This window comes from Nothoprocta perdicaria, unplaced genomic scaffold, assembly GCF_003342845.1.
Source record: "Nothoprocta perdicaria isolate Ctin4 unplaced genomic scaffold, notPer1 scaffold_11, whole genome shotgun sequence".
NCBI lineage: Eukaryota > Metazoa > Chordata > Aves > Tinamiformes > Tinamidae > Nothoprocta > Nothoprocta perdicaria.
The window spans coordinates 6,876,225-6,900,227 of NW_020454205.1; the positions used below are offsets into that span (position 1 = coordinate 6,876,225).

General features: G+C 41.7%; 1 protein-coding gene across 2 annotated transcripts in view; it reads left to right on the plus strand.

Annotated features, from left to right (window-relative positions):
- Positions 1-24,003, plus strand: part of UBE2F (ubiquitin conjugating enzyme E2 F (putative)) — a 58,488-nt gene that overhangs the window by 12,053 nt on the left and 22,432 nt on the right. For both annotated transcript variants that reach the window (XM_026049044.1, XM_026049035.1), the window contains exons 4-7: positions 731-796; positions 7,858-7,925; positions 15,630-15,700; positions 21,181-21,238. In XM_026049044.1, coding sequence (XP_025904829.1) covers positions 731-796; positions 7,858-7,925; positions 15,630-15,700; positions 21,181-21,238 — 263 coding nt within the window. The remainder of the gene's footprint in view (positions 1-730; positions 797-7,857; positions 7,926-15,629; positions 15,701-21,180; positions 21,239-24,003) is intronic.

Here is a 24,003-nt window from a genome sequence, read left to right on the forward strand (position 1 = left end):
GAAGCTCTTCAGGATTGCATAGGGTAGAAATGTATAGTAGCTGTGCATACCTCTCAGCAGGCGAGCTGGAATGCTGGGCATGCCTGTGATGTCTTTGCTTTCCTGGCATATGGTTGTGCAAGTCTGCAGGCAGTGTAGGAGCTGCAGTGGCTCTGAAATTGCACTGTCCACTGCTGGTTCTGGAGTGGTCACTTCATCAGATTCAAGTAATTTCTGGCTGATTGTGATGCTCTGAGAAAGAAGCGTTGCCCGATGGATTTAAAATGTTCCAGATGCCAGGTAGAATGGTAACTTCTTTTTTTAAAGGATTAAAAAAAAAAACCCACAAAAAACAAACTATGTAGCTGTGCTAGATTGGCCTCTCTTTTTCTTTCTAATACTAAAACTCCCTGAATTTACCATTATTAAATGATTTTTTTAAGAATTTTTTGAAGGGACAGCATAAGGATCTGATAGCCTAATGTGATTTTGAAACTCATTCTTGGTTTTAATGTATTAAGCTAATTAACTAGCAATTCATTCTCACAGGTCATGGAATGAAGTGCCATTAGTACAGGTGAGGTGGTGTAAAGAGGGATGAGCGATAACTCTGTGGGAAGGGAGCACTTTTCAGCTAATTAAGCTCTTATGCTAAGGGTTAATTAGGGAACAAGTATGGAGTATAGGAAAGATGATTGATTTAATAATGGTGGAAATAAAATTGTTTGATGCAGACCTGTTTTCCTTGCAGGTACATGTAAAGTGAATTTTCCTGACCCGAACAAGCTTCATTACTTTCAGCTAACTGTAATCCCAGGTAACTTTCTAAACTTGTTTTTGGTTTTGAGATTTTGGTTAGCAAACGGAAGTCCAAGATTTTACTCAAAAATCCAATAAAATATTTTGGCAATAGTATTTAAAAAACTGCATGTAATGCAATGACTGAAGCAGCAGGGAAGAAACTAGGTTGGATTTTTGACAGTCAAGTTCCATTGAAAATAGTGGTTAAAATTAGGCGAAGTTAGGAAGTGCATCTTACTTGCTCACTTGGAGAACATTTTTTTTCCTCTCAGCCAATTTTGGCTTTCATGGTTTTGTTTGCTGAGGAAAAAATCTTTGACAATGCCTAGAAATTACTGTGTTACAGCCCTGTTATGTTGCAGATTTATTCTTTTCTACCAGTTGTTTGATTCTGTAGAGTTAAAAAGAGATGACAGATATAATGTTGGCATAAAGCTTCAAATACATGTGTGCTTGGAGACATCAAATATGTGTGAGTCTTTATCCTTGAATGTTGAACGTGGAAATCAGGCTTTTTACTAATACCTTTTAAGTGTGGAGCTCCTATTGGAATGCTGTTAAATAAAAATGAGGATGCAGTAATGCTTTGTCAGAATTCATTATTTCCAGGTAAGTTTCTTAATAGTTATCTGAAATGGAGCTTGTTGCAGGTATAATTAAGGCTCTCATCAATTTTAGAATGCCAAATTGGGTTTTGTGGATGAAGTTCTGTGGAAGATGAACTGAAACTTTGGGTACAGCTCCTGTCACTGCTATATCTTAGAGGCTTTGTGCCACTGTTTAAACACGAGCATTTACTTAGGCAGCACACTCTAAAATGTCCAAGCTGCTACTGGGATCAAGCACTTTACTGCCTACAGATTTCTGTCGGTCTGCATGTTGTGTAGATGTTTGTTAACAGCAGAATTGTTATTACTTGTGCTGTCTTAACTGTACCAATAACAACCTTCTGTTACAAATAACTTGAGGGATGCAAGCATGTGTATAGGAATGCTCCCAAAAATCCAGTTTCTTGATACTAAATGGGCACTAGATGTCACTCTTGTCACTGCTTTCCTGGGATCAACTAGCACTTGGCAGAAGAAATTCTGGGTAGTCAAGATGCCTGTTCATGTAACTTCTCTGATGGGAAAAATGAGGGAGGAAAATGCTCTATTCAGTATAATCAAACTAAAATGAAAGTGGGAATATGGAACTGCTAACACCTTATTCTGTAGAGGAGATGTTCCCATGTATGTGGTGAATGCTACTCTGTTCATCAGAACCAATTATTTGCTCTTTTATATGATATTCCTTCCTGTAGTTTAGAAATGACTTGACTTTGCAAGGTCATCCTGATGCAAGTCAAGAATGTCTCAGATGTGAAGCAGTGGTAGCTTTATATTAATTTCAAAGTGCCTTAGTACATAATGAGTTAGTCTCTTAGTCTGTTGCTTAGCAAGGTGGTGTAAGGCCTCACAGTGCATGGATTTTGTGCTAGCTTCATTGCTGAGATGATCCTGGGAATGAGATGATCTTAATTAACATGTTGTTACTCTAAATATAGCTGCACAGCTGAAGTCTCTGCAGTTGCAGTCTGGCCGAAGTAAACATCTATTTTCAGCTGTGCATAATTCAGGTACAGAGTCTTGTGATCAGCTGCAGCTTAGCACAGCTTGCTGAAGGCAGGATATAATGCATAACAAGAAAATCTCTGCAGTTTTGATTAGTTTGATTATTGCAAATGTCTTGCTCTCTTGTATGCTAAACCCTGGTTTTCTCTGGGATAGCAGAGGCAGCCAGGTGGTTTTCAGGTTTTTTGACTCAGATAAGTAAAAATCTCAGCTAGAAGCACCTGTTGTAACATCTAAACATTGTTACATGAATCTCCACATTTATCAGAGAGCAGCATTTTTTTCTTGTGCCCAGAATCCCCTCTAGTGCTGAGTAGTTGAGTTACTTCTAGAAACTCAGCTTGTACATCTGGCTCCTGTGGGAGCGCTTCCAAATAGCTCTGCAGCTCTCCAATTGCAGAGCAAGCGCTGTGCCCAGCCCGGCTGCTGCTGCCAGGGAATATTTGGTGCCGCCTTTGGCACTCGCTGCTGGGGGCTCTCTAGTAAGTTGGGTAGGCAGGTTTGAAACTCTGCATCATGAGGAGCTGCTGGTAGACGCCATTCTTAGGGTTCCCAGTTGGATCATTTGCCATTGCAGTGCTTGCATCCTTTAGAAAAGCTGGTAACAGTATGGGAACTGTGGTGGTATGTATTGTGCTGCAAACTTGTGCTGTTAAAGTATTTCATGCTGAAGTTATTTCATATTTTGATTAACACAAGAGCTTGTGTTCTCTGAATGCAAATTGAGACCAGGGCAATTTCTCACAGTAGCTGTTGGTTGGGAACTGTGCAGGAACCAGCTGAACCTGCTTTATAACATGATGCCACATGTGATCAGTGCCAATATGTCTTTTTATGGGCAAAGTCTCTTCTTGGGGGCTGTTTTATGCAGTCGTGTTGGCTGGTTGTGAATGAATAATGAAAGAACCTTTTTTTAGGTTCTTGAAACTTAAATGAGATGTGAACTTTACCATCAATGTCAAGCAGAAATCCTTTTTGGGGGTGTAGAATAAAGCTTCAGCTCCCTTGTTCTCTGCTTCTCATCATAACCTTGCTGTATTTATATCACAGGATTAGTCTGACAGGCAGTGTCAAATGAAAAAGGATTTGTGGCAGATCTTGACAACGATGACTGCTTGTTTCGCATAATAAAATTTGTTTAAACTGGTGCTCTGAGAAGTTTAGGCTCCTTTATGTGATAGCTCTGCTTGCAGTGCGTGTTGAGTGGAGGCGTTAGGATCCTGCTAGAAAGCAGGAAAAACTCGGTTTCTCCCTTGTGATGGTAAAACCTACATGTTCCTGTGACGGTAAAACCTAGTTGTTGCAGGGGCAGATGCTGCTGATGTTCTCTGCTGTCTGGAGCTGCTCCTTCCTTGTGTAGTCTGAACCAATTCTGTCCTGTAAAAAATGTCCTTATGGCACCAGTTGCCTCTTACATTGTAACCAGTAGGATGGGAGATAAAAGCTAGGAAAAATGAAAGGTGTGGAAAGGCAGGCACAGAGTCTGCTGGCCACACCGACATTTGGAATCCAGAACTGGATGCATGACATGGGTTGGGAGGCAATGGAGTTTGGGGATAGCTTGCAGATGAAGAAAGCTAGAAGAATGTGTGGAGTTAATGTGTCTTCCCTATAATTCCCAGGCAGTTGGGAATGTGTCTTCCCTATAGTTCCCAGGCAGTTGGGATAATGTGGGATAGTGTGATTAGTTTTTGCATCCTAATCTTGAGGGTGTTGATATAGAGGCTTTTCTGTTCTGCTTGCTGTGGCAGGGCAGATACTGGTGAGCTTGGCTGAGCACTGCAATGCTGCATATTTGAGTAGCTGCCCTCAAAGTGCCTCCTCTGTGCCCTGTCCTTCTTATCTTGCCTTTTCACTTAAAGGGATAAAGAGGAAGTAGTAGAATTTAGTAGCCTTAAAGACTTGAATTTAAGCAGTAGGAAAACTGGAGCAGTGGCACTTACCTAGTCCCTTCCTGCACAAGTCTGTGTCAGTGGCCAGCTTGAGTTATGCTCTAAAGCCATTTCAGCTGACTGCTTTATTTACAACTCTTTCCTCACTACTAACTTTGCTGAAACTTCAGCTTTTATCACACATTTTCACATGAGTAACAAATAGTAGATTTTCATCCCAGTATGACTGTAGGTGGGAAAAAGGGGAAGAAAACCACATGGGAAAGCTGCATTATTTCATTTGTGAGGCCATAAGATGCTTCATCGTGAAGGCTCGCAGTCTGGTTAATGTATTGCCTGATTTCTGGACAGGTGCTGGGCTTTCCAGGGATGTGAATTTTTAATATGAATGTGAGTGATTGGTGCTGAGTTGCCTGCTTTGTTTCTTTAGAGATTTATAAACATACAGGGAGGAGTCTGAAAAGGGGGAGGAAGGGATGCTTTGCATTTGGTAATGTCTCCTAACTGGTAACAGGAAAAAACAGGATGTCCAAAGCATTTTTTTTATTAATGTTAACATCAATTGATGCCAAGGTAAACCAGGAACATGAAATGAAGAGATAGCAAATGTAATACAAGACGAGGAGTATTAATCGGTGTTTGAGGCAGGGGGCATTAGTTGTGTAGTGCATGAAAAATACCTGCAGGTAGGATGCAGAGTCCAAAGTGTTCTGAGATTTTCAGTGATATTCCAGCCTTATGCAGAACATAATAAAATTGATTAAAAAATATATAAAATATTGCATGTGGCTATAATACACTTGGGCGTTTAAGATTGTGTTTTGCTGACAGAAGGGGTATTTTTTCACTGCCTGGTCCTGCCTCTTCCCTGACTTTGGGGATTGTTTAAGATTTGTATATCAGTTCATCCCAGAGCTTCTGTAGGAGATTTGTTTGGCTCTGGTAGAGGGGAGTGTGTGTTTGTTTTTGCTCTCTTTTCTCCAGAAGAGGCCCAGAGAGCCTCTGGGCCATGTCCCATCTCCAGTTGGTGAACAATGAAGTCCTACCAGAGCTGGGGAGAAGGGGGGCTGCCTTGAGCACCCCCTTCTCCTGCTTCCGCACACGGAGCTAGTGAAGAGCCACTGCTTGCTCTTCTGTACCTCTCTTGAGAGATGTCACCGTGGTCTTGCTGTCCTTGCTTGCCTGCTGTAACACTCCTGTGCGGTGCGGAGGGGCTGGCCCCTGCGCCTTGGCATGCGGCGAGATGGGAGCCTGGCTCTTCCCCTTGCTGCGTGGCTAGCAGCAGGCTGAGGTCTTGGCCACACTCTCGTCTCAATTTCTTTTGGACAACTGTATTACAATTGTTTAAATATGAGGGTTTTCTTTGGCATATGGCATGTGTGGATGCCTACATTGATAGGCATCTCCCTGCCTTTTTTCTCTCTCTGTATCTGTACTTCCTTTCTGGCAAAGTGTATATTGCCTGACAAAACTGCTTAATGAAACCTCCTCCAAATTTGCATTGGGTTGAAATGGAGCATGTCCCTGTCTCTGCTGGGCAGACTGTTAAAGGTAGATGGATGGCCAAGGATGGCAATTTCCCACATGTATATAGGATGGCTAAAGATCTGAGTGAGGTGCTAGAAATCAGTAGCTCATTGTGGAGACAGCTGCAAATGTTACCATGTGGGATGGAGAAAAACAGCTTTTTTTTCTTTTCTTTTTTTTTTCTGCCTGTGCTACTGTCAGAACCAAAAATTCATGTTGATGCTCAGTGCTCTGAATCTCTGGCCCACACAGAGGTTCCTGGGAGACACCTAATCACACCATGTTCCCCAGTGTCACAGAAGTGAGAATTTGTTATTTAGTGGAGCAATTCTCTCTTTTTTCCTGGGCAGGTCAGCCGGTGAGAGGTTGCAAGGGGAAGAGGAGCAGGCTGCAGGCTTGTGATGGTGTGAGCATCAGCTAGGAGCCTCTGGGAGCACAGTACGGAGTGCAGGGGAAGCGGGGGAACAGCGTGTGCTGGCTGCTGGGAGCACGAGCCCCGTAGGGTTCTGCTTTACAGAACTCTTATGTTGATTTAAAAAAACGAATATTGAAGAGACTGGTGTGTAAGGGTAAGCCTTAGTGACCCTTAAATCTTCACCATAGCTGATGGTGCATGATCTGGAGATGCAGAGTGCCTGAAGTGGTTTGGACTAGAGCATCTCTTGGGTGTCTGTGACCTTCGGTGTGGGCAGGGTACCTACCTGTGTCCCTCAATTTAAAAAAAAAAAAAAAAGAAAAGAAAAAAAAAAAGGCACAGTGTCTGCATGCCAGACAGACCCATTCCACATCCTTTGTGAGTTGTCTTGGCATCTGAGCACAGAAGTCTCCAGAGTTTCAGGTTGGCTCTTACCTATCCCAATCTCCGGTTAAGTACAGCCAGATATTTTCAGGCTTTGTGTTTTAGAATTTGGCAGTTTGACTAATTCGGTATTGAATCTGAAGTTGATGGAGGCAGGCAGGTTTTCCAAGATGATACGTCATCCAGGATGGTAACTACTGCTAAGAGAAACAAGCTTGTTCTCTTACACATGGCACCTCAGCATGCTGCAGTATTGCTCCACCTGTGCCCAATTTCATATGTTGTTTTTAATGCTTGATCTGGCTGGATGCAAAGTGTCTGGTTCCTGGATAGCTGCAGTTGGCCCTTTAGGGGTACCTTACAGCTGCAGGGCCCCTTCCTACTTGAATTCCTTACCTGACAGTGATTTCACTCTTACTGTGCTGCCTGTGAGCCTGGCTCGGGAGTTTAGTTCCTTCTAGAAAGGGAGACAGCTCTAGTTCTTTTCTTCCCTTCCTCCCTAGTTAGGGCTCGAAGGAAGTCTGATAATTGGAGGGCCATGGCTCTCTTGGAGGAACAGAAGTGTGGTGAGTGCAAGAATAACCTTTGATATTTCCACAGTAAGAGATAAGGCTCACACTTGGAGAATGAGGTGAAAAGCAGCACATTGGGAATTGCATTTTCATACATGCTTTCTACACAGCTCAGTACAGTGCTAATTATTTGACCAACTGATCTCTCTGTTGCAGTAGTGGGGTGTTACCAAGACACAACTAGTTTTCTGCTTTTTTTGGTGCATGAGTTTTTCTCTTTTTCACTCATTTATCCTAAGAGATCCTTTAGAGAGCGGAGGAAGACACCTTTATTTTACTAGCTGGAATTGTATTCGAGGATGACTCAGATGTCATTCTGCTTGCTGTAGTTATTGTTGGCAAATGACTTCAGTGTTGGCCTTTAGGAAGGGATATTAATAATGAGAAGAGACTGGCTTTCATCTGGTTAGAGAGTAAAAAAGAACATGGAAAAACAAGAAATCTGGCCATATATTCTTAGGAAAGGGGTAGTCAAAAAATAGGATGATGAACATGCTTTCAAGTGTAATTTTACTAGATGACATTAGAGTTTTATGGTGTAAGTAGATTACAAAGATCTAAATAAATGCATGGAGTTACCACTGAATGCTACTTAATGACAGGTATTTTGTATTACATGAGATCTGTTTCTTTTATTTAACCATGTGTATTGTGGCTTTTGTTTGTTTTACTAGATGAGGGCTATTACCAAGGTGGAAAGTTTCAGTTTGAAATTGAAGTTCCTGATGCCTACAATATGGTGGTGAGTATTTGTCATTAGTCTAATAGTTGTCATTTTGTATTTCCTTTCCATGTAATAGGACTTCAAAGGGAGCTTGGCACTGAGCCTGAGAAAAGCTTCTGTCTGCTGCTAAAATTTCTTAGAATCATAGAAAAATCTTGGTTGCAAGGGACTTTCAGAGGTCATCTAGTCCCCTGCTCAGGCCTGAAATAGTGTTAAAGTTGGATCAGGTTGTTCAGACCTTGTTGATGCCATTTGAAAATCTTAGGACAGCATTTCCCCCGTTCCAATGTTTCATTATCTTCAATGTGGATGTTTTTTCTTACCTGGTCAGAATTCCCCTTGTCTGTTACCTCTGATCTTATAGCTGAGCGCCTCTGAAAAGAGTCTGTCTCCATCTTCTCTGTAGCTTCCTATTCGGTAGCCGAGTTTGCAGTTGAGTTTGCATCAGTTTTTCAATACATTCAGTACTGTGTCCTACTTGAGACTCCTCTGTATTGCAAATGCAGCCTCAAGAATCCCAGCATGGTGAAAGCAGCTCTTCCCTTGAGTCCTTAAGGGAAGAAGAAAGAAAGAGAAAAGAAAGCAGGAAAAAAACACTGAGTTTGTAGCCTCTGACAGAAGCTGATTGGAAGAGCAAACTAAGATCTCCCTTTTGGCTGAGGTCCTTTTGTCTGCTTGTTATCCTTAAGACATGCACTTAATGATTATTCTCATTAAAATGATTTACATATATGAAAGAAATAGGTAAATGAAAAAAAAAAGCCTTTTGTTTTTCTGGGGCCTTCAAAATTGTGCTTGTAGTTCTGATATTGGATTCTGGTGTCCTTTCTAGAACAAATAGTGCAGGATGTTCAAAGTGGCATCTTTCTACTTTACCAGTTCTGCTTGTTCTCAGGCTGCTTGAATATTTTAACTATTTCAATAGATAGTCAGCAAACAGTTTCAGAGAATTGCCACGTCTTTTTATGGAAAAAAAAGAAAGCTTCAGACAACCTGCTCTTTTCAAACATGAAAAAAAGGCCAGTGTTTCATGTCTTCATTTTACTAAAATTTCAGATTCTAACAAGAAAAGGTAGATGGACTATGGTAGATGATAGATGCAATAAGGATGACTACAGACTTTGGACTTCAGCTATCAAAAGAGCAAGGTTGGCCCCAAAAGTGGGAAACAGTTAAGATAGAAGTCTTATTCTCATGAATTACTCCAGACACTCTGTTCTGATAACTTGGAATGTGGAAAAAACTCATGTGAACATTTAGATTGTAATACGCTAGTATTTAGGTGTAGGAGCCATAGGAAGAATGAAGGTTCATTTGGGTTCAGTTTCAACATTTTTTGGTAGTCTTCTGTAACCTTTCTGCACCCTGATGTTTTCAGCTCTTAGTGTTGATAGTTGAGAGCCCTCGTGTTAGAGGGGCTGAGGAATGAGTAGGGGAGGATACAAGTGAAACATCTGAGAAGACCTTTGACTCTTGTGTTTAGATGCCTCAAGCCTCAATACAGCAGCATATATGTGCTGTAGTTGCAGTCACAGCATTATTTACATGACTTTATATATACACACAAAGGAGGTGCAGACTTTTGGAATTTTAATAGTTCAAATTCCCAGACTAAGCTTGGAGAACAGAGCATTAACACTAGTGGTGGAGTAGAAAAGAAAGGCTGCATTTCTCAAAGTGACAAAGACGCGTTTGTGTTTCAGAAGATGCCTTCATAACTTCTGTAATATTTTCTTACAGTCTATAGCTGTGTGGAATATGTATTATATTTCTTTTTAAGTTGCTGCCAAGGGGGGGATAGCCACGTTTCTGAAACAGCTATGAATTTTCCTGCTGCTTTCCCAAAAGTCCTGTTCTCCCCTCAAAATAGTGGTCAAGGAAAGCAAGCAACATTTAGCAATATTTTTCTGGTGGACTCTGTTACTGATAGAATTTTTCTCTCTAGTGTAGCTTCGGGGAGCTGTTTTTCATCAGTCCCCCCTACAAAGGACCATACTGCTTGCTGCACAAGTCCTTCTATCCTACTTGATTCTTTAATTTTGAAATTGGTAACAAAGAGAAAAATAACACAGCTTGAGGAGCTCAGACCTTTGCAGTTCAGTGGTTTATTAAACTGGTGAGAAGAGAGGTTGTTTTGAGTCTCCTGTTGCTCTGCCCAGTTAGTGGGACAGTCTCCTACAGGTTATTTTCTTCAAAACAGTGGATAGGATCATACGTCTTTATTGTTGCACTTCTATTAGTGTATGTAGGTGTTGTAGCTAAAGCTCACGCAGCTGTGATTATTTTTAAGTTACCCTTAACCTCACTGAAGAATTTCAAGCCGTGGTACAGGTCAATTTTATTAGCTTATGTGTGTGTTTATGCGCATGCTGTAAATATAAAGCTGGTAATTTAAAATGCCTACATCCTTATTCTCATGCGAGTAAACTGGGCTGTCACATTCCCGTCGCCCAGGTGGCTGATTTTTAGTCCTCTTCAGCAATAGCAGCTTAATAGCTTAGGAGTAATGCTGGGTGTTAATTAAAACAGAAGGGAAGCCTATGCAATATATATTCATTCTGTCTTCTTAAATTTTCTGTTTATGGTACTCACCTGATGAGCTCTGTTGTGGGGAACTACTCATTACACGTTGAAAGGAGAATGGGGCTTTTTTAATTCTAAAATGTGGCAATGAAAAATTCCTCTGTTTTGTTACAGTTGGGTGCTCAGTGTTAATTAGGGGTTTCTAAGTTGTGGCATTACTGTGCAGATGTGTTTCTGAAGAGAAGAAAGCAGTAGATTGAAGTATGGACAGGTCATTAATGAAAACATGTAAATTCACAGGTATCGGGACAGCAGTGCTGAGGCCTCGGTTTTTCTGCCGGGCAGGACTGGAAGGAAATTGATGGTGACAGTGTCTTTAAAGGAGCATGTCAGCATTGCAGGTGCTTTTTCACCCCTAAGCAAGGCTGGGGTGCAACACATCTACATCAGCCCCTTGCTGGGCTGCTGAAGCTGCCTGTTAGCAGGGAGTGAAAATACCAGGCGAGACTGGCAAGTCATTAGAGCTCTGCCTCGGAGCCTGCCTTTTCTATCTAATTTCTTTAACCTGCAGGGGAAAAAAAAAAACCATCTGTTTTTAAAGCTATAAAATGCATAATTTATAGTGTAATTTCTGTAACAGCATCCTTTAACTTCTGTGGTTATGCAGTTGCCAAAAATCTGTGTTCATTGGTTCTCTGAGGAATTCCCCCTCTGCCTCTTATTTGTCTTCAGCCTGTGCACTAGAAAGAGAAACAGAGGTGCAAAAATCCATAATTAAAGCGGAGGGAAAAACTTGTAAGACTTTGAATTGCAGCCATGGCATAGTGCTCTGCCCAGCAAGCAAGTCCCCGGCGCCCGAGCTCTTCTCTTGGCAAGCAGAGCAGCTGTGAATGTAGAGAAGTAGCTTAACCCCATGCTTTGCTGATAGACTGGTTATGATGTGCAGGGAATTCTGGCATGGAGCCTATGAAATTCCTTGGTGCAGAGATCCAGGAGCCTATGAAATTCCTTGGTGCAGAGATCCAGGAGCCTCTAGCATAAGAGGGGTGCTCTGTGGCACAGATGTTTTAGGCCGAATCCTGAACTTGGAAGCGCTACCGCTCACTTGGGTGCGGATCATGTGGCCGGAGTTTAGTCAGGGGCTTCTGAATCACCACGATGCTGGCCTTGGGTAGCAGAAATGCTTATTAGAATTTTCTGTAAAGCAATAAAAGACTATGAGGGTTCTTCCAGTAAGTTCATAATTAGCTAAACCTATTTAAGCTGTTGAGGGGGATAATTTTGGAGAGCAACTGAGCTTGAGAAATGGGAAGGGGGGTTTATTTTTCAGGCAGTTATTGGACATAAGGATGATTTGGATACATTTTCATTATGGTGCTGTTCATAACTTAATTGTATCACCCCAGTCCTGCAGCTTGGTAGGCTGCGTTTTACTTTGTGGTTTCTGAAAAGGCTGAGGAGGGGAGAGCAGCGGCAGCAAGAGCTCCCCAAGGGACTCTAGTTTCTAAAGCTGAGTGTTCCCCAAAGAAGGGAGCTCGTCCCCGTGCTGGAACCCTCCTCTCGTGCTGGTTAGTGCCAGCGACGAGGCTTTATTGTTGTGAACTTATTGCTAGAACTGAGCCAGTGTTGGGGTTGGTGGCTTGATTCAGCATGGGGGAAATGGACCCAGCCTTTCCTGTGGCCTGTCAGGAACCTTCTCCTGCACCACAGCTCTGCAAAGGCAGCACAGACCCAGTATCTGTCTCATCTTTTTTCCTGCTCAGGTGTTGGTGGGAATCTACTACAGAGAGCCTCAGTATTGAAGCTGCTTCCTCATTGCATCTGCCTTTGGAAATGGGCCCAGGCCAGGGCTTTCTGTCCTTTCTCTGTGGCACTCACATGAGCACTCGAGTGGCGCTTCCTGCTCTCCCAAGGGATGAGGCACAAGTGGCTGTGCTCCCAAGGACACCGGTGTGTGTACAGTCCCAAATGGAAATCTCTGTTTTCCAGGGACCATCAATGTAAACATTCCATCTGTGTCCCCAAAATGCCTTTAGAAAGGAACTTGGTTACATTCCTCCTGTAAGCTGCTGGTTCTTAGTTGCCTCTGGAATTTGCTTGTGAGAGGGAGAGATTTTCAGTGACTTTAGATATAGATGGGAAATGGAGCTGAATCCAGCACTGTTACTGGGCTTAATTTTTGAAGAACCATGAGTGCTCTGCTCTGGACTGGGGACTCCAGGCTGGCAGCCCTTGAGGAAGCTTAGGAGAATCTGGCACTGTATTGGCAGAATCCTGATTAGATCTGAACTCTTCCATTGCCTTTGAGTTCCCTTCACAGCCAAGATTTTAAGCATTATTCTGTTGACAAGCCTGTCAGTTGGCGTTTTAAAGCATTAACCTCTTCGGGAAATAGGCTGCACACTCATGGGTGTTTGGAAAAGTAGCGTTTGGAAGATCTGTGGACAGCATCTGTTCTCCAAGCACCTCCTTGGGTCATTTGCTGCCCAGAAACAGGGATCAGTGGCAGATGGGAGGAAATGAGAAAGTTGCACGGGTCAGTGTGATCTGTTTATCAAGAGACAGCTTCTTTCCTGCTTTCAGATGCAGCTGGAACCAGGATGTTACAAGATTGGGGTCCTTGTGTTTCACCTGATTCTAATAACACAGATGTTGTTTAGCCTTGACATAAAACTAATTGTGCCTTGCGCAATCCTTGTGTGTTAAGGACTTGCTCCTACGACACTGTTCCTCTTCAGCCTGCTGAGCTCTGTAATGCCCATTTAAAGCCCCGAGCAGCGTGGCTGTTTTCCCTTAGCTCATCTCTCTGGGGTATGAGCTGAGCTTGGTTTCAGCCTGTCACAGAAGTGTTCAGGTAAGTGTTCAGGGGCTGGCAACTAGCAGCTTAGTAGGGCAAGACTAGATTATAGTTGGGTTCCCGTAATAGACATTCCTAATAATGCCTCCATTTGTCTGTAGAAACTGTAAAGGAGGAAACTGGAATCACTGGTGCTGTGCAGTTTACAAGAATGCTTTGGGCTGACCATGCAGAGTCTAGACAAAGTATTAGAAATAACACTGCACACTTCAGGTTTCTGCTGGAATCTCATTATTTCTCCACGAGAAATCTTATGAAGTGAGAAAAATGATAGCTACTGGAAAGACTGAATTGTACATGTATTGGTACACTAGCAACTCAAAAGTTATTGCACTCTCCAAACTGATCAAGGTCTGCAAGTGTTAATTAACACCACTTACTGGTTGGTGTTTCATATCCAATCCTCACATGATGAGTGGTTCTTATGACCTTGAAGAAAGCAGAAAGCCTGAGGGGATTTTGGGTCCGTTTGTATATCTTGCAGTGAATAGATTTCATAGCCCAGCAATTGCTCTGGGTACCTTATACAGTTACCTGGGGCAAATTGCCCCTTGAAGCAGGATGGTGGTACCAACGAGTGAGAAGCACTTGGGTGAAAGATGCCTCAAGCAGCTCTTGTGCAGGTTTGCTGGTGAGAACCGAGACTCAAAGGTGGTTTAGAGCCAAAGCTCTGAGAAAGGGAGATCCTGCTTGGTGATGAGTTCCTGATTCAAAGAGAACTCTGGTTTTATGGCCTTGAGTGACTGACTTTCTCTTCTGAATTCTGAAGCGTGTTGGGTTTTGATGGAAAGGATAAGTTAATTCTTTTGTTTCCGTGTTACTAAAAATTCAGAAACGAGTTACTCATTTTGACGATTATCTTTCTGTTTAGCCTTATAGAAAGGACTTGAGGATCTGGGTGGGTTTTGAAATGACTTAGTCTGTGTAAAAGCAGCCTACTTGTCTTCACTCGTTGCTGCATTCACTGGCTGGCAGCACAGATACCTGTTGCTCGAGACAAAGAATCTCTAGTATGGGGGAGGGAAAAAATACCGCTATTTCCTCTGGTTTTGGAGAACTGACCAGAATCTCAAAACAGTGTCATGTAAAGGCCTAAGACTGGGCAGTTAAAACGGTACAAAGGGGAGTGATGGGGAATTTTGTAGATAAAAAGATGGATGCAGTTTTCCCTGGTGGGGTGGCCCAGTGCTTGGGCACTCAGTGTCCCGCGATGATCAAGTTCTGTGCAATATGTGGGGCAAACATTAAAGTCCCATTACAAACTGTAAATGACTTGTAGTGCTAGCTGTTTTAGTCAGCTTTCCTGCAGCCATACAGGTATTGTTATTTAATACCATCAGTATTTGCTCCTCTCGTCTCCACGGATCTAGGCTGAGTTGGGAATATGTATTTAAATAACGTGCTAAGATGCTGGCAATTTGAGAAGAAAGCAGAGACACAAAACAGGCCGTGCAAAGAGCCCTTGGAGCTGGTTTCTCCCCCAACTGCAGATTTGGTGGGAAGCAGGGAAGAGGGGAAGCTCCGCAGCCCGAGTGCTGCAACTTCAATCAAAATGAAGAGCAGTACTGGCCTCTGTTGATCCAGACCCCTGTACCTGCTATGAGAAATATCTGCTTGATTGAAAGCTGCAAATTGGAGCTTGGAGAAGGGGGCTCGCATAATGCACTGTTGCTAAGCTACTAAAACTTTAATGGCCCGTTCTTTATTTACCTTGCACAACCACAGCGAATGAGGATGTGTTTGAAGACTAAGGACAAAGCCCGCTATGGAAATTAGGATTGTGGCGACCTTGCCTTAAAATAAATTCTTTTTTATTTTACAGTAGTGCATTAAGTCTGAGCATGAGTACTCTTCATGCTTCTGAGTGCTTATGAATAGGCTGGTCTATTTAAAAGAAACTGTTCTTTTGATGCAGTTGTTAGTGATAGCTCCTATGCTGTTCTTAGCAAACACCCAAAACTTGAATAAGTACTGAGCAGGGGGGAAAGTGCAACTGTTATTTAAATTTTTAGCTTGATTAAATGTTAAGAACCTGAATAACATGGAAAGCTTCCTTGCCCTGAAGGAGAGAGAGCAGATGGGAGCTGTGTCAGGGATTGGGCTTCCTTTAAAATTGCCTTTTTTCTTAAGCAGCAGCTGAATGCCAGCCCCACTTTAGTAAAGAGCTAAGAGAAGCTGAAAGGACAGAAGGCTGATGCTCCTCAAACTAGATTATCAAATTCTTCAGTAAAGCAGCCCAGGCTGTCACTATCAAGCATGCTTGGCTTTTCAGCTCTATAACTTGTAACAGTGATTTGCTTTTATTTTGAAGGCTAACACTAACTTGTTTTCTCTCCTGGCAGCCTCCAAAGGTAAAATGCATGACAAGAATCTGGCATCCGAACATTACAGAGACGGGAGAAATCTGCTTAAGGTAGCTACAGCTTTCTGCTTTTCACTTGAAGTCTTTGCCTGTGTGTGATAAAATACTGTGTAACTTTTGAGGCAATGTTTAGTGTCTCAACAGGTGCTGCAAATCAAATGGGTCAGGACCCTTGGGGACCCAGGGAATTCATTGTTTCTACTGTGTGATAGAGACCCTATAAATTCCCATTCTTTAAGTTTGGACATAAAATGCTGCCTAGGGTGAAAGCATGAACTCCAAGCCTAAAGCTGGGATGAATTATCCTCAGGGAGAGGGCTTAAAGCTTTGCTTATTTAATGGCTATATGTGTTAAGTACTTGATAACCATTTAGGTTTTCCACAGTGGGCGGATATCTGGAACTGGGCATTAATGACTTTATTTGCCATTTATTTGTTCTCACACTTTATATCTGCTATAAAACACGTGCTAGTTAGAAAAAAATATAGGACAGGATGTTTTTTCTTTAAAATGGGGGAGGGAGGAGGTATAAGTTAATGTGAAGGCCCAAAACTCTCTCTTAGTAAAGTAACAGATTTGCTGCTTCAGGCTCTTGCACAGTAGCAAATGTTTCTCCTTCAAAATCAGCTTTTGAATCTTTTTAATTTGAGCATTGCATCACAAGTGCCTCATGGTGAAATTGGCCAGAAACTAACCATGAACAGGAGTGAGAAGCCTAGCTGTCACTTTCTTAAGTTGATGGGACGTAAACAAAACAAACGAAGCATAAGCAGTAAAAATAGCAAGCTGGAAAACTGTTCTGAAAATCCAGAGCAGTTGCCACCATGTGGAGCAGATCAATGTTTTCTGAAGAAAAAACATTTTCTAAACTGCTCTTTTTCCTCTAGATGGAAACACTCATTTTACAGTTGTGGTCATGATAAGTTTTCATACCAAAGATTGTCATGTCTTTTAGGGTTAGCTTCAGCTCTTTAGCTGATAACAGGTACAAAGCTGGTTAGTGCAGGTAGATGTGCTGCTATCCTGTGCATTCTTCTGAGCAGCTAATCTTCGAAGTAGAAGAGACAGCAGGCTAGGAAGGGCACTGAGCACCTGCCTGCTCTGATCTGCTACAGCTGTCACTGCAGCAGCAGTCGAGTCAGTGGGGCTGGGATCCCTAACTTACCCTTTAAGGAGTTAATGATTTCAAGCTCCAGAAAAGCTCTCACACCCCCAGATTTCTAAGGCTATCTAGCTAATGCTCTTTAAGAGAGGTGGTTGCCCACTGTTACTGGGATTTCACTGCTAGCGATATGGGAAACCTGTTTCAACAGAAATGTATTACTGCTTATAGCAAATTTACTGTCCAAACCTGAACAGTTTGAGTGCCTCCCACCGCTGTTGCCCTTTATGCAGTTGAACTGTTAATTTGACAGTGGGAACACAGATTTAAGGATTACTTTTTTACAGTTTAAATTCCTCCCAAGTCCTTGTCATTTAGTCAAAGGAGAGAACTTGGCTGCTTTTAGTCAAAAAGCCAAAGAAAAGACTGAATAAGGGAGCTATTTGGAACCTGACAAGGGGAAATACTAGACACCAAAACATAGGTAGAAGGTTAAGCTTTGACTACAGTGCTGTATCTTCAGAAGCTAAATGGATCCTCCTCATGTTCCTGAGGATATTTAGGCTTCTGGTCTTAAAATGGCTTTAGTTCTGACGGATGAACTTGGTATTTGATATGAACATCATAGTTCTACTTTGTGAAGTGGTTGCTTCAGAATCTGCTCTGAAGCATCAGCTTTGTGTTGGATACTTCTAATATATTAAACCTTTAAAATATCTGAGAATTTATATGGAAAAAAAACTAAAATAACCTAGACTGCTTTGTGCCTGTTATAATGGAGAATGCCTATGTATAGTACCTGCAATCAATGTCTAGAAGAGTCTTTATATAAAAATAACTTCAAGTATTTTTTTAAAGCAGAAAAAATCCTGATCAGTGTTTTTTCCAACTTTCTTTAACTATCCTTGTGATACCATTTTGGTTTATGCGATCATCATACCACAGTCTAAACCCAGCAAATGATTAAACTTGCATCAAGTATAATTGTTTTGGGTAGGGGAAGCCTTGCTTGTGCTGCAGGGGTTGCAGTCAATCAGTTTAGATCTCAACCCCCCTTGTTGGTATTGTCTCCATGGGTGAAAAACATCAAGGTACCAGCCACAGGAACCTCTTACGTATTCCAGGTGTCTCTTTTCTTGAACATGTATTACATGTGCCCCGTGGTGTTTTTTCTTTACTGATTTGATTTCTTCTGCACAAGCTGTTAGAATAGTGTTTTCAAGCTGCATTGGCAAGGCCACATCAGGAAGATGGAGGAGAAAGAGAAGACTGAGCAGGGAGGTAAGCGGCTGGAGGAGGAAGAGAAGCCCTCAGAGTTGTCCCTGCCAATGGAGGGGTTCAGAAGTAGATTTATAGACTTTTAACTCACCTGCAATAATATTTCCTAATGTCAAAAGGAAGACAAAAGTGTACTGTTGGAACTGACATTTTATATTGATAAATGTGTCCATCTGAGATCCTTAAACTGGATTTTCTCTGGGACTGATTGCCCCCTTTACACTAATTTTTTATTTCCTTAGGCTGTAAAACATGTCAATTTGAGTTCAGAAAGGCTTACATTGCCAGGACCATGCAGTTCCTGCTTTGGCAGAAGTTTGGGAAGGTCTCTTCAGATACGTATTTAAAGGCAAGAAGGCTTTGAAGAAATTTTCCTTATTCAGACATTAAGTCATGAAATAACTGGAAACTCATGACTGAACAGCTGTCTGGTCACATCAGTGGCTGCTTTGGTTACTATACATCCAGAAATAGCAATTCTACCATCTTCCCCTAAGAAACCAGCATGTTTGGAAGTCTCATTTGTTTTGGGAAGTCTTTTTAGGGATACAGATGCCAGATATGAAGGTGTGGTTGTCTGTTTTGGCTTTGGCCAAGGATGCCTTTGGCTTGTCAGTTCCTCGCTCAAGAGAAAGCAAATAGGAATATTCTTTGTGTCCTTCCTTATTTTTTTTGTCAAGCTCTGTGCTTGATAAGCTCCTGTTTGTACCACAGCGCTTACCCTCTGGTTGGCCTTGTCATTTCTTCCTCAGAGAAGCAGCTTCATGTCCCCAATGTTGCAGAATTGGCCCATCCTTCTCCTTATGGATGCAAAACCATTCTAAAGCATCCCAAGGGAAGCGCCTGAAGCCTTATTTAATCTAAACAGTAGATAAGATTCCTGGCACATTTGCACAATATAGCAAAGTCTTGGCAATTTTAGCATACTCAGTGCAAGTAAACAGGTTTTCCCATCCATCAGGTGTCTTGAAAACCCTTGCAGAGCAGATGGCTTTTGTGGCATATCTAGAAGCTTGTCAAAGGAAGCCTCTTAAAGCATTAAGGAGGGGGGGAAACATGTTTGCCATTCAGATGTCCCCATAGCTCAGCTCTATGGCAGTGTGTCCCCAGAGGGACAGGCCTTTGAACAAGTGTGCAGGTGCCAGTTTGTTGTGTAATTCCTGGTATATTTGACTTATCTCTGCTCTCCTCAGGGAGTAGAGATGCTCTAGACATCCAGAGGAGAGATTCTCTAGACATCCAGAGCAGGGAAGAGGTGTCGAATAGGGGCATGATGATCATTCCCATCTGAAGGGAGAAAGAGGATGCTTCCTGGAAGTGAATTATATCAGTAAAGCAATAACAGTAGAAAAAAAGGTTGCTTATTTATCTTCATGCCTTGGTTGCTGGAGCTGTCTGGGGGGATCGAGTGTGTCAGGTTCTGGCTGCCAATCTTCCCTAGCTGGAGAGTTGCCTAGAGAGCTCTGAGCCTTTGGGAAGCTTGAAGGGTGTTAATGAGGCTTAGCTGATACGTTCAAGCACTTTGAGCTCTATCAGTGGATATTTTTATGCTTTTTAAAAATATTTTAGGGGTGTGTGTTAACTTATTCCTGGTTCTTGTATGAACAGGCCAAGAGACGGACTGGTAGCTAATGTAACAACATGTTTTGAAGGGGAGACTAACTGAGATGAAGTTAAAATTATAATCCACTGCTTGCACAAAACCATGAAGTCTTGGCTCGTGCTTTGGTCCACATCACTCTTGCTTTTACTTTTGTGCTATGAACAAAAGCCATAGCCACAATATCCTGTTTTTAATGTTCTTGAAATTAGTTTTGGGCTGCGCTAGTGGTAGTTGCATATTTTCCTTCTAAAGGCACAGAAATGAGCATCACAGTCGAGAAGGATTTATCCAGCCCTGTATTATTGCTAAGATGTTCTGAAGGAAGCATAAAACACTTGATTGCAGGTTAACTCCCAGCCTTGGTGTGCAGACAAGGTGGGATAATCCCAATCACCAGCTTTCCTTGAATTCTGAAACCTTGCGCATTCAGTAAATGCCTAGATAGATATGGTTCAGTCGTTTGTAGCTTAAAAAAAGAATTAATGTCATCCTGAAAGTCAACAAAAGCTGGTAGTTCAAGACAATTTTACTTTAACCTTATTTCAGTTGCAAAAGTCCCTTTTGGTGATGCATTTTGCTGCTTTCCCTCTTTACCAGGTGAGTTTTCTGTCATAGATAATTTCTTAACAGAGGAAGAAGAGCTTGTGAAATGATGATTAAAGCAGTTTTTATACTATTTTCCTTTCTGATTATTACTTTGTTTGCCTGAATGAGTGCGATTTCTCATTTCCCGATCAAGCTCTGGTTTCCAGTAACTATCTCTCATAACTGCTACTGTTTTGATCTTTAAGACCCAGAAATGACTAGCAAACTTGATTCACCTCATTTTTTTTCCTGTTTTTCAACATGTAAGTGGGTTAACTTCTTCACCGGACTTTGTATGCAGCACAGTATACGAAATTTCTACAGTGGCTGGGTATATAGGAAAGTCTATATCTTAATGCTTCTGAATGTAGAGTATATACTTAGAGTTTGTCAGAAACTTTCTTCCTGCAAGTCGTCTTTCTTATGCAGTGCATTTGTGCTCTAATATTTGTGCTGCCTTATTGATTTCCATTTATTGATGGTGTTGACTTTGTCTATAGGACTTAACCCGCTCTTGCACACAGAGTATTTTGATCTTTTAAGTGGGATATACCAGAAGTGGTGGGATGCTGTGGTGTTTGCAAGTCCTGTCTCTTTGCCAGAGACAAGTATGTCCTAAACTGGAGTCCAGGGGTATTTGTGTGCTCAAGAGAAAAGCAAAGCTCGGTATTGGGGCTCTCAAGGAGATTGTGGCCACAATTACTACACTTAAAATAATGTTTTTGGTTTTTTTTTTTGACAAAGCTGAACTCAGATCCAGGTCTGTAATGATGCTGTGGGAGGAATATGGGTCAAGAGTGGCATACTGATTTCTTGGTGCTTTCTTAAGATCCTGGGACAAGATATAGTGCAAGTGGTCTGTAGCCATTACATTGCAGTAACTTTCTTGTTTTCTGAGAAATTTCTGGCAAATTATTTACCTAGCAGTTGCACTGTGTAATACGTGTGTCTTTTTTTCACAGTTTATTGAGAGAACATTCAATTGATGGCACTGGATGGGCTCCAACTAGAACATTAAAGGTAACCATTTCCTTTTAGATGTGTATTGTCAAACTAGATACATCTCCTAAAATGCCAAGGGCTTGCAAAGGGACAGATGAAGCAAACTGCCTCGGAAACAATTGGGGTTTTGTCTTTGAACAGTGTCTTTCCACCAGTGTTGGGGGCAATATTAGTGGCAAGTGCAATGCTAACGGATTATAAAACACTTTGCTAGTTTTAGTGGAGCTGCCAAATAATGGTTTGATTGGAGGTTATGTAGAGCACAGAGACTGTGTGTGAGCCTGGGAAGCCCTTGTTAGTAAGGGTGCTCTGGTTTAATGGTAGGGGTTTTATTTTGCTCAGAAAACAGAAAGAACATGATGTGAGCTGGAAAAAACTAATCCATGACCCTTGTAACTTCCGAGTTGTTATTGCTGGCAAGAGGCTCTCTCTCTCACTTTTCTGAAGCAAAGGAGCTTAGGGAAGTAAAAGGACAGGAGGCATTTGGGGAGAAATACTGTCCAGAGCATAGAGCTAGGATGTAGGTATGGCACTGTCTTCACATCTCTTTCATTCACAATGCTCAAAGTCATAAGCAACACAATTGCATTTACGTGTTGTACAAGCAGGGCTCTCTCGTCTGCTTTAGCAAATTCCGTGGGGATCTAAGTGACTCTGTCCTTTATTTTATCCTGAGTGTCATTTTGCCCAAACTTCCAAAATGTGTTTTTTCATATTTTTATGGATGATGACAAGTCTGGCACTGTAATTGCAGACTGGCTTTAGAAATCAGCCTGTTAGCTGAGCAGAGTTAAATTCAGAATTGCAGTTCCTGTATGAAATAACCTTACAGAGACGGTTGCAAAAGAGGAGTATTTTCAGCTCCAATTGCTCTTGGCTTTGCTTGCATTATTATGTTGCACTGGGCAAGAGTCTCACCTTCACTGAGATACCCTGTCTGGTTCTTAAAGAAAATAAAACTTTTAAAGAAGTTGCACATATCAGAGGTTCATTTCTTTTCAAAAGCCAGTTGAATTTTACCAAATATTTGGGTTCCTTTTTGGCAGCATGAATGAGATCTTTGACTTCTAGTTGTCTATCTGTAAAATCTCTTCATAATCTGCCTGACTTTTCTGGAAACTGAACTAGGTGGATGACAGAAAGCTCATCCAACATCAGCCTCAGGTTTTGTTGTTCCCTGGGATCATGGAAGCAGCACAATGAAAGATCACATTTTATAGCATTAAGTCTTTCAAGTTTCACATTTTTGTTTTCAGGGAGTATTTTAAATGTGTGTAAATGTTGTCACTCTTGGGTTTGGTAGGATATAACCTAAAATAGCTGTTGGGGTTGTTGAAAAGCTGCAAGCGCTATTCCCAGCACAGAGTTTTTGCTTTGGATACACAATGTTAGCAGCTAGCAATGAATGTCTTCTGCAGAGAGTCTGCTCCCTGTAGATCTGATCCCTCATTCCAATGTGCTCTTTGAAATAAGTATTAATAAAAATTGGAGGGTGGGTCTCGGAGGCAAATTCCTGGCAGGCTCTGTAGCAGTTTTGCAGCCGAGTGTTGTCCCTAAAACTTTGTGCATGCCTCCCTATGGGTTTTGTGGATGCTTGGTTAGTGTCCAAGTGCTTGGATTCCAGGCTGCCTGCAGTTTTGAACTGGAACATATGGAATTGTGCCCGTGTATCTGCAGTGAAGCCACACAGTCGAGCTATTTGTTGGCATTTATTAGTTGTATTCTATAACTAGTGTCTACTAATTGTGTGCCACTGAGTTAACAGTGTGTGAGGGTGAGCTAGAGGAAACAGGAACCATGCGATTCAAACGACACATCTCTTAACACTCCGTGTGCATTTGCTGATCCAGCTTTCCTGATTTTAGTTTCAAGTACTTAATGTTGCAGTTGGAAAAGCTGCTCCTCACCACAAGCTGGCAAAGATCTGTGTTTGCACAGTAGTATGAGAGCTGCTGTCCAGTCTTGTCCAGTGCTGGGTTTGAGTATCAGTGTTTTATTCTGTGCTCACTGATAGCAGAAGGCAGCCTGTTTTTGTGGAGGAACAGTATCAAATGCATCCAGTGAAGCACTCTGAAATATCCCTGTTCTCAAATGAATATTATAGTTGGATGTCCATGGCAAGATTGATGGTCCTTACTAACATAGCCACCCTGAGCATGTTAATAAAACTATTCAAATAGATTTAAAAGCCCACAAATCTGCTTTGCTGTAGACTTTCTACTGTTATAAGTTTCAGTATATTAACTATTTAATCTTTCAGTAAGCTTAAGTTTTAGAAGCAACAGCCAAGATTGTCTCATCTTTTCTATCCTAGCGGTGGCAGCAGAGATCTTGAATGAAAATTCTTCAAAATAAACTGCTATGACATTTTTACCATTTGCTTTACTATGAAATGGATAACAACTTGCAGAGGCATTTAAATTATGCCTTTTTTGAAGAAAGTTAACACTTTTCCTAGGCACTTTGTGGAAGTTTCACCTTAATGTATTCTGACAGCATAGAACATTTTTTTTTTTAAATGAGCTTTTTATTGCACTCAGTGTCTTCTCGTCTGTGAATTCTTTGTGTTACTAAATGTGGATTGTTGCCTCCTAAAATGCCCTCCCTCTTACCTGCTGAGGGTTTTGCTATGGACCATGCAGCCTGTGAGCCTCTAGACCCTGAAGAATATGCTATCGTTGCAATTACTGTAATGGCTTCATTTTTAATCTGTTTATACAGAAAACAGCGTTTTAACCCTGAAAAAGACTGGCTATTTTAAAAGTGTGTATATACATACACAC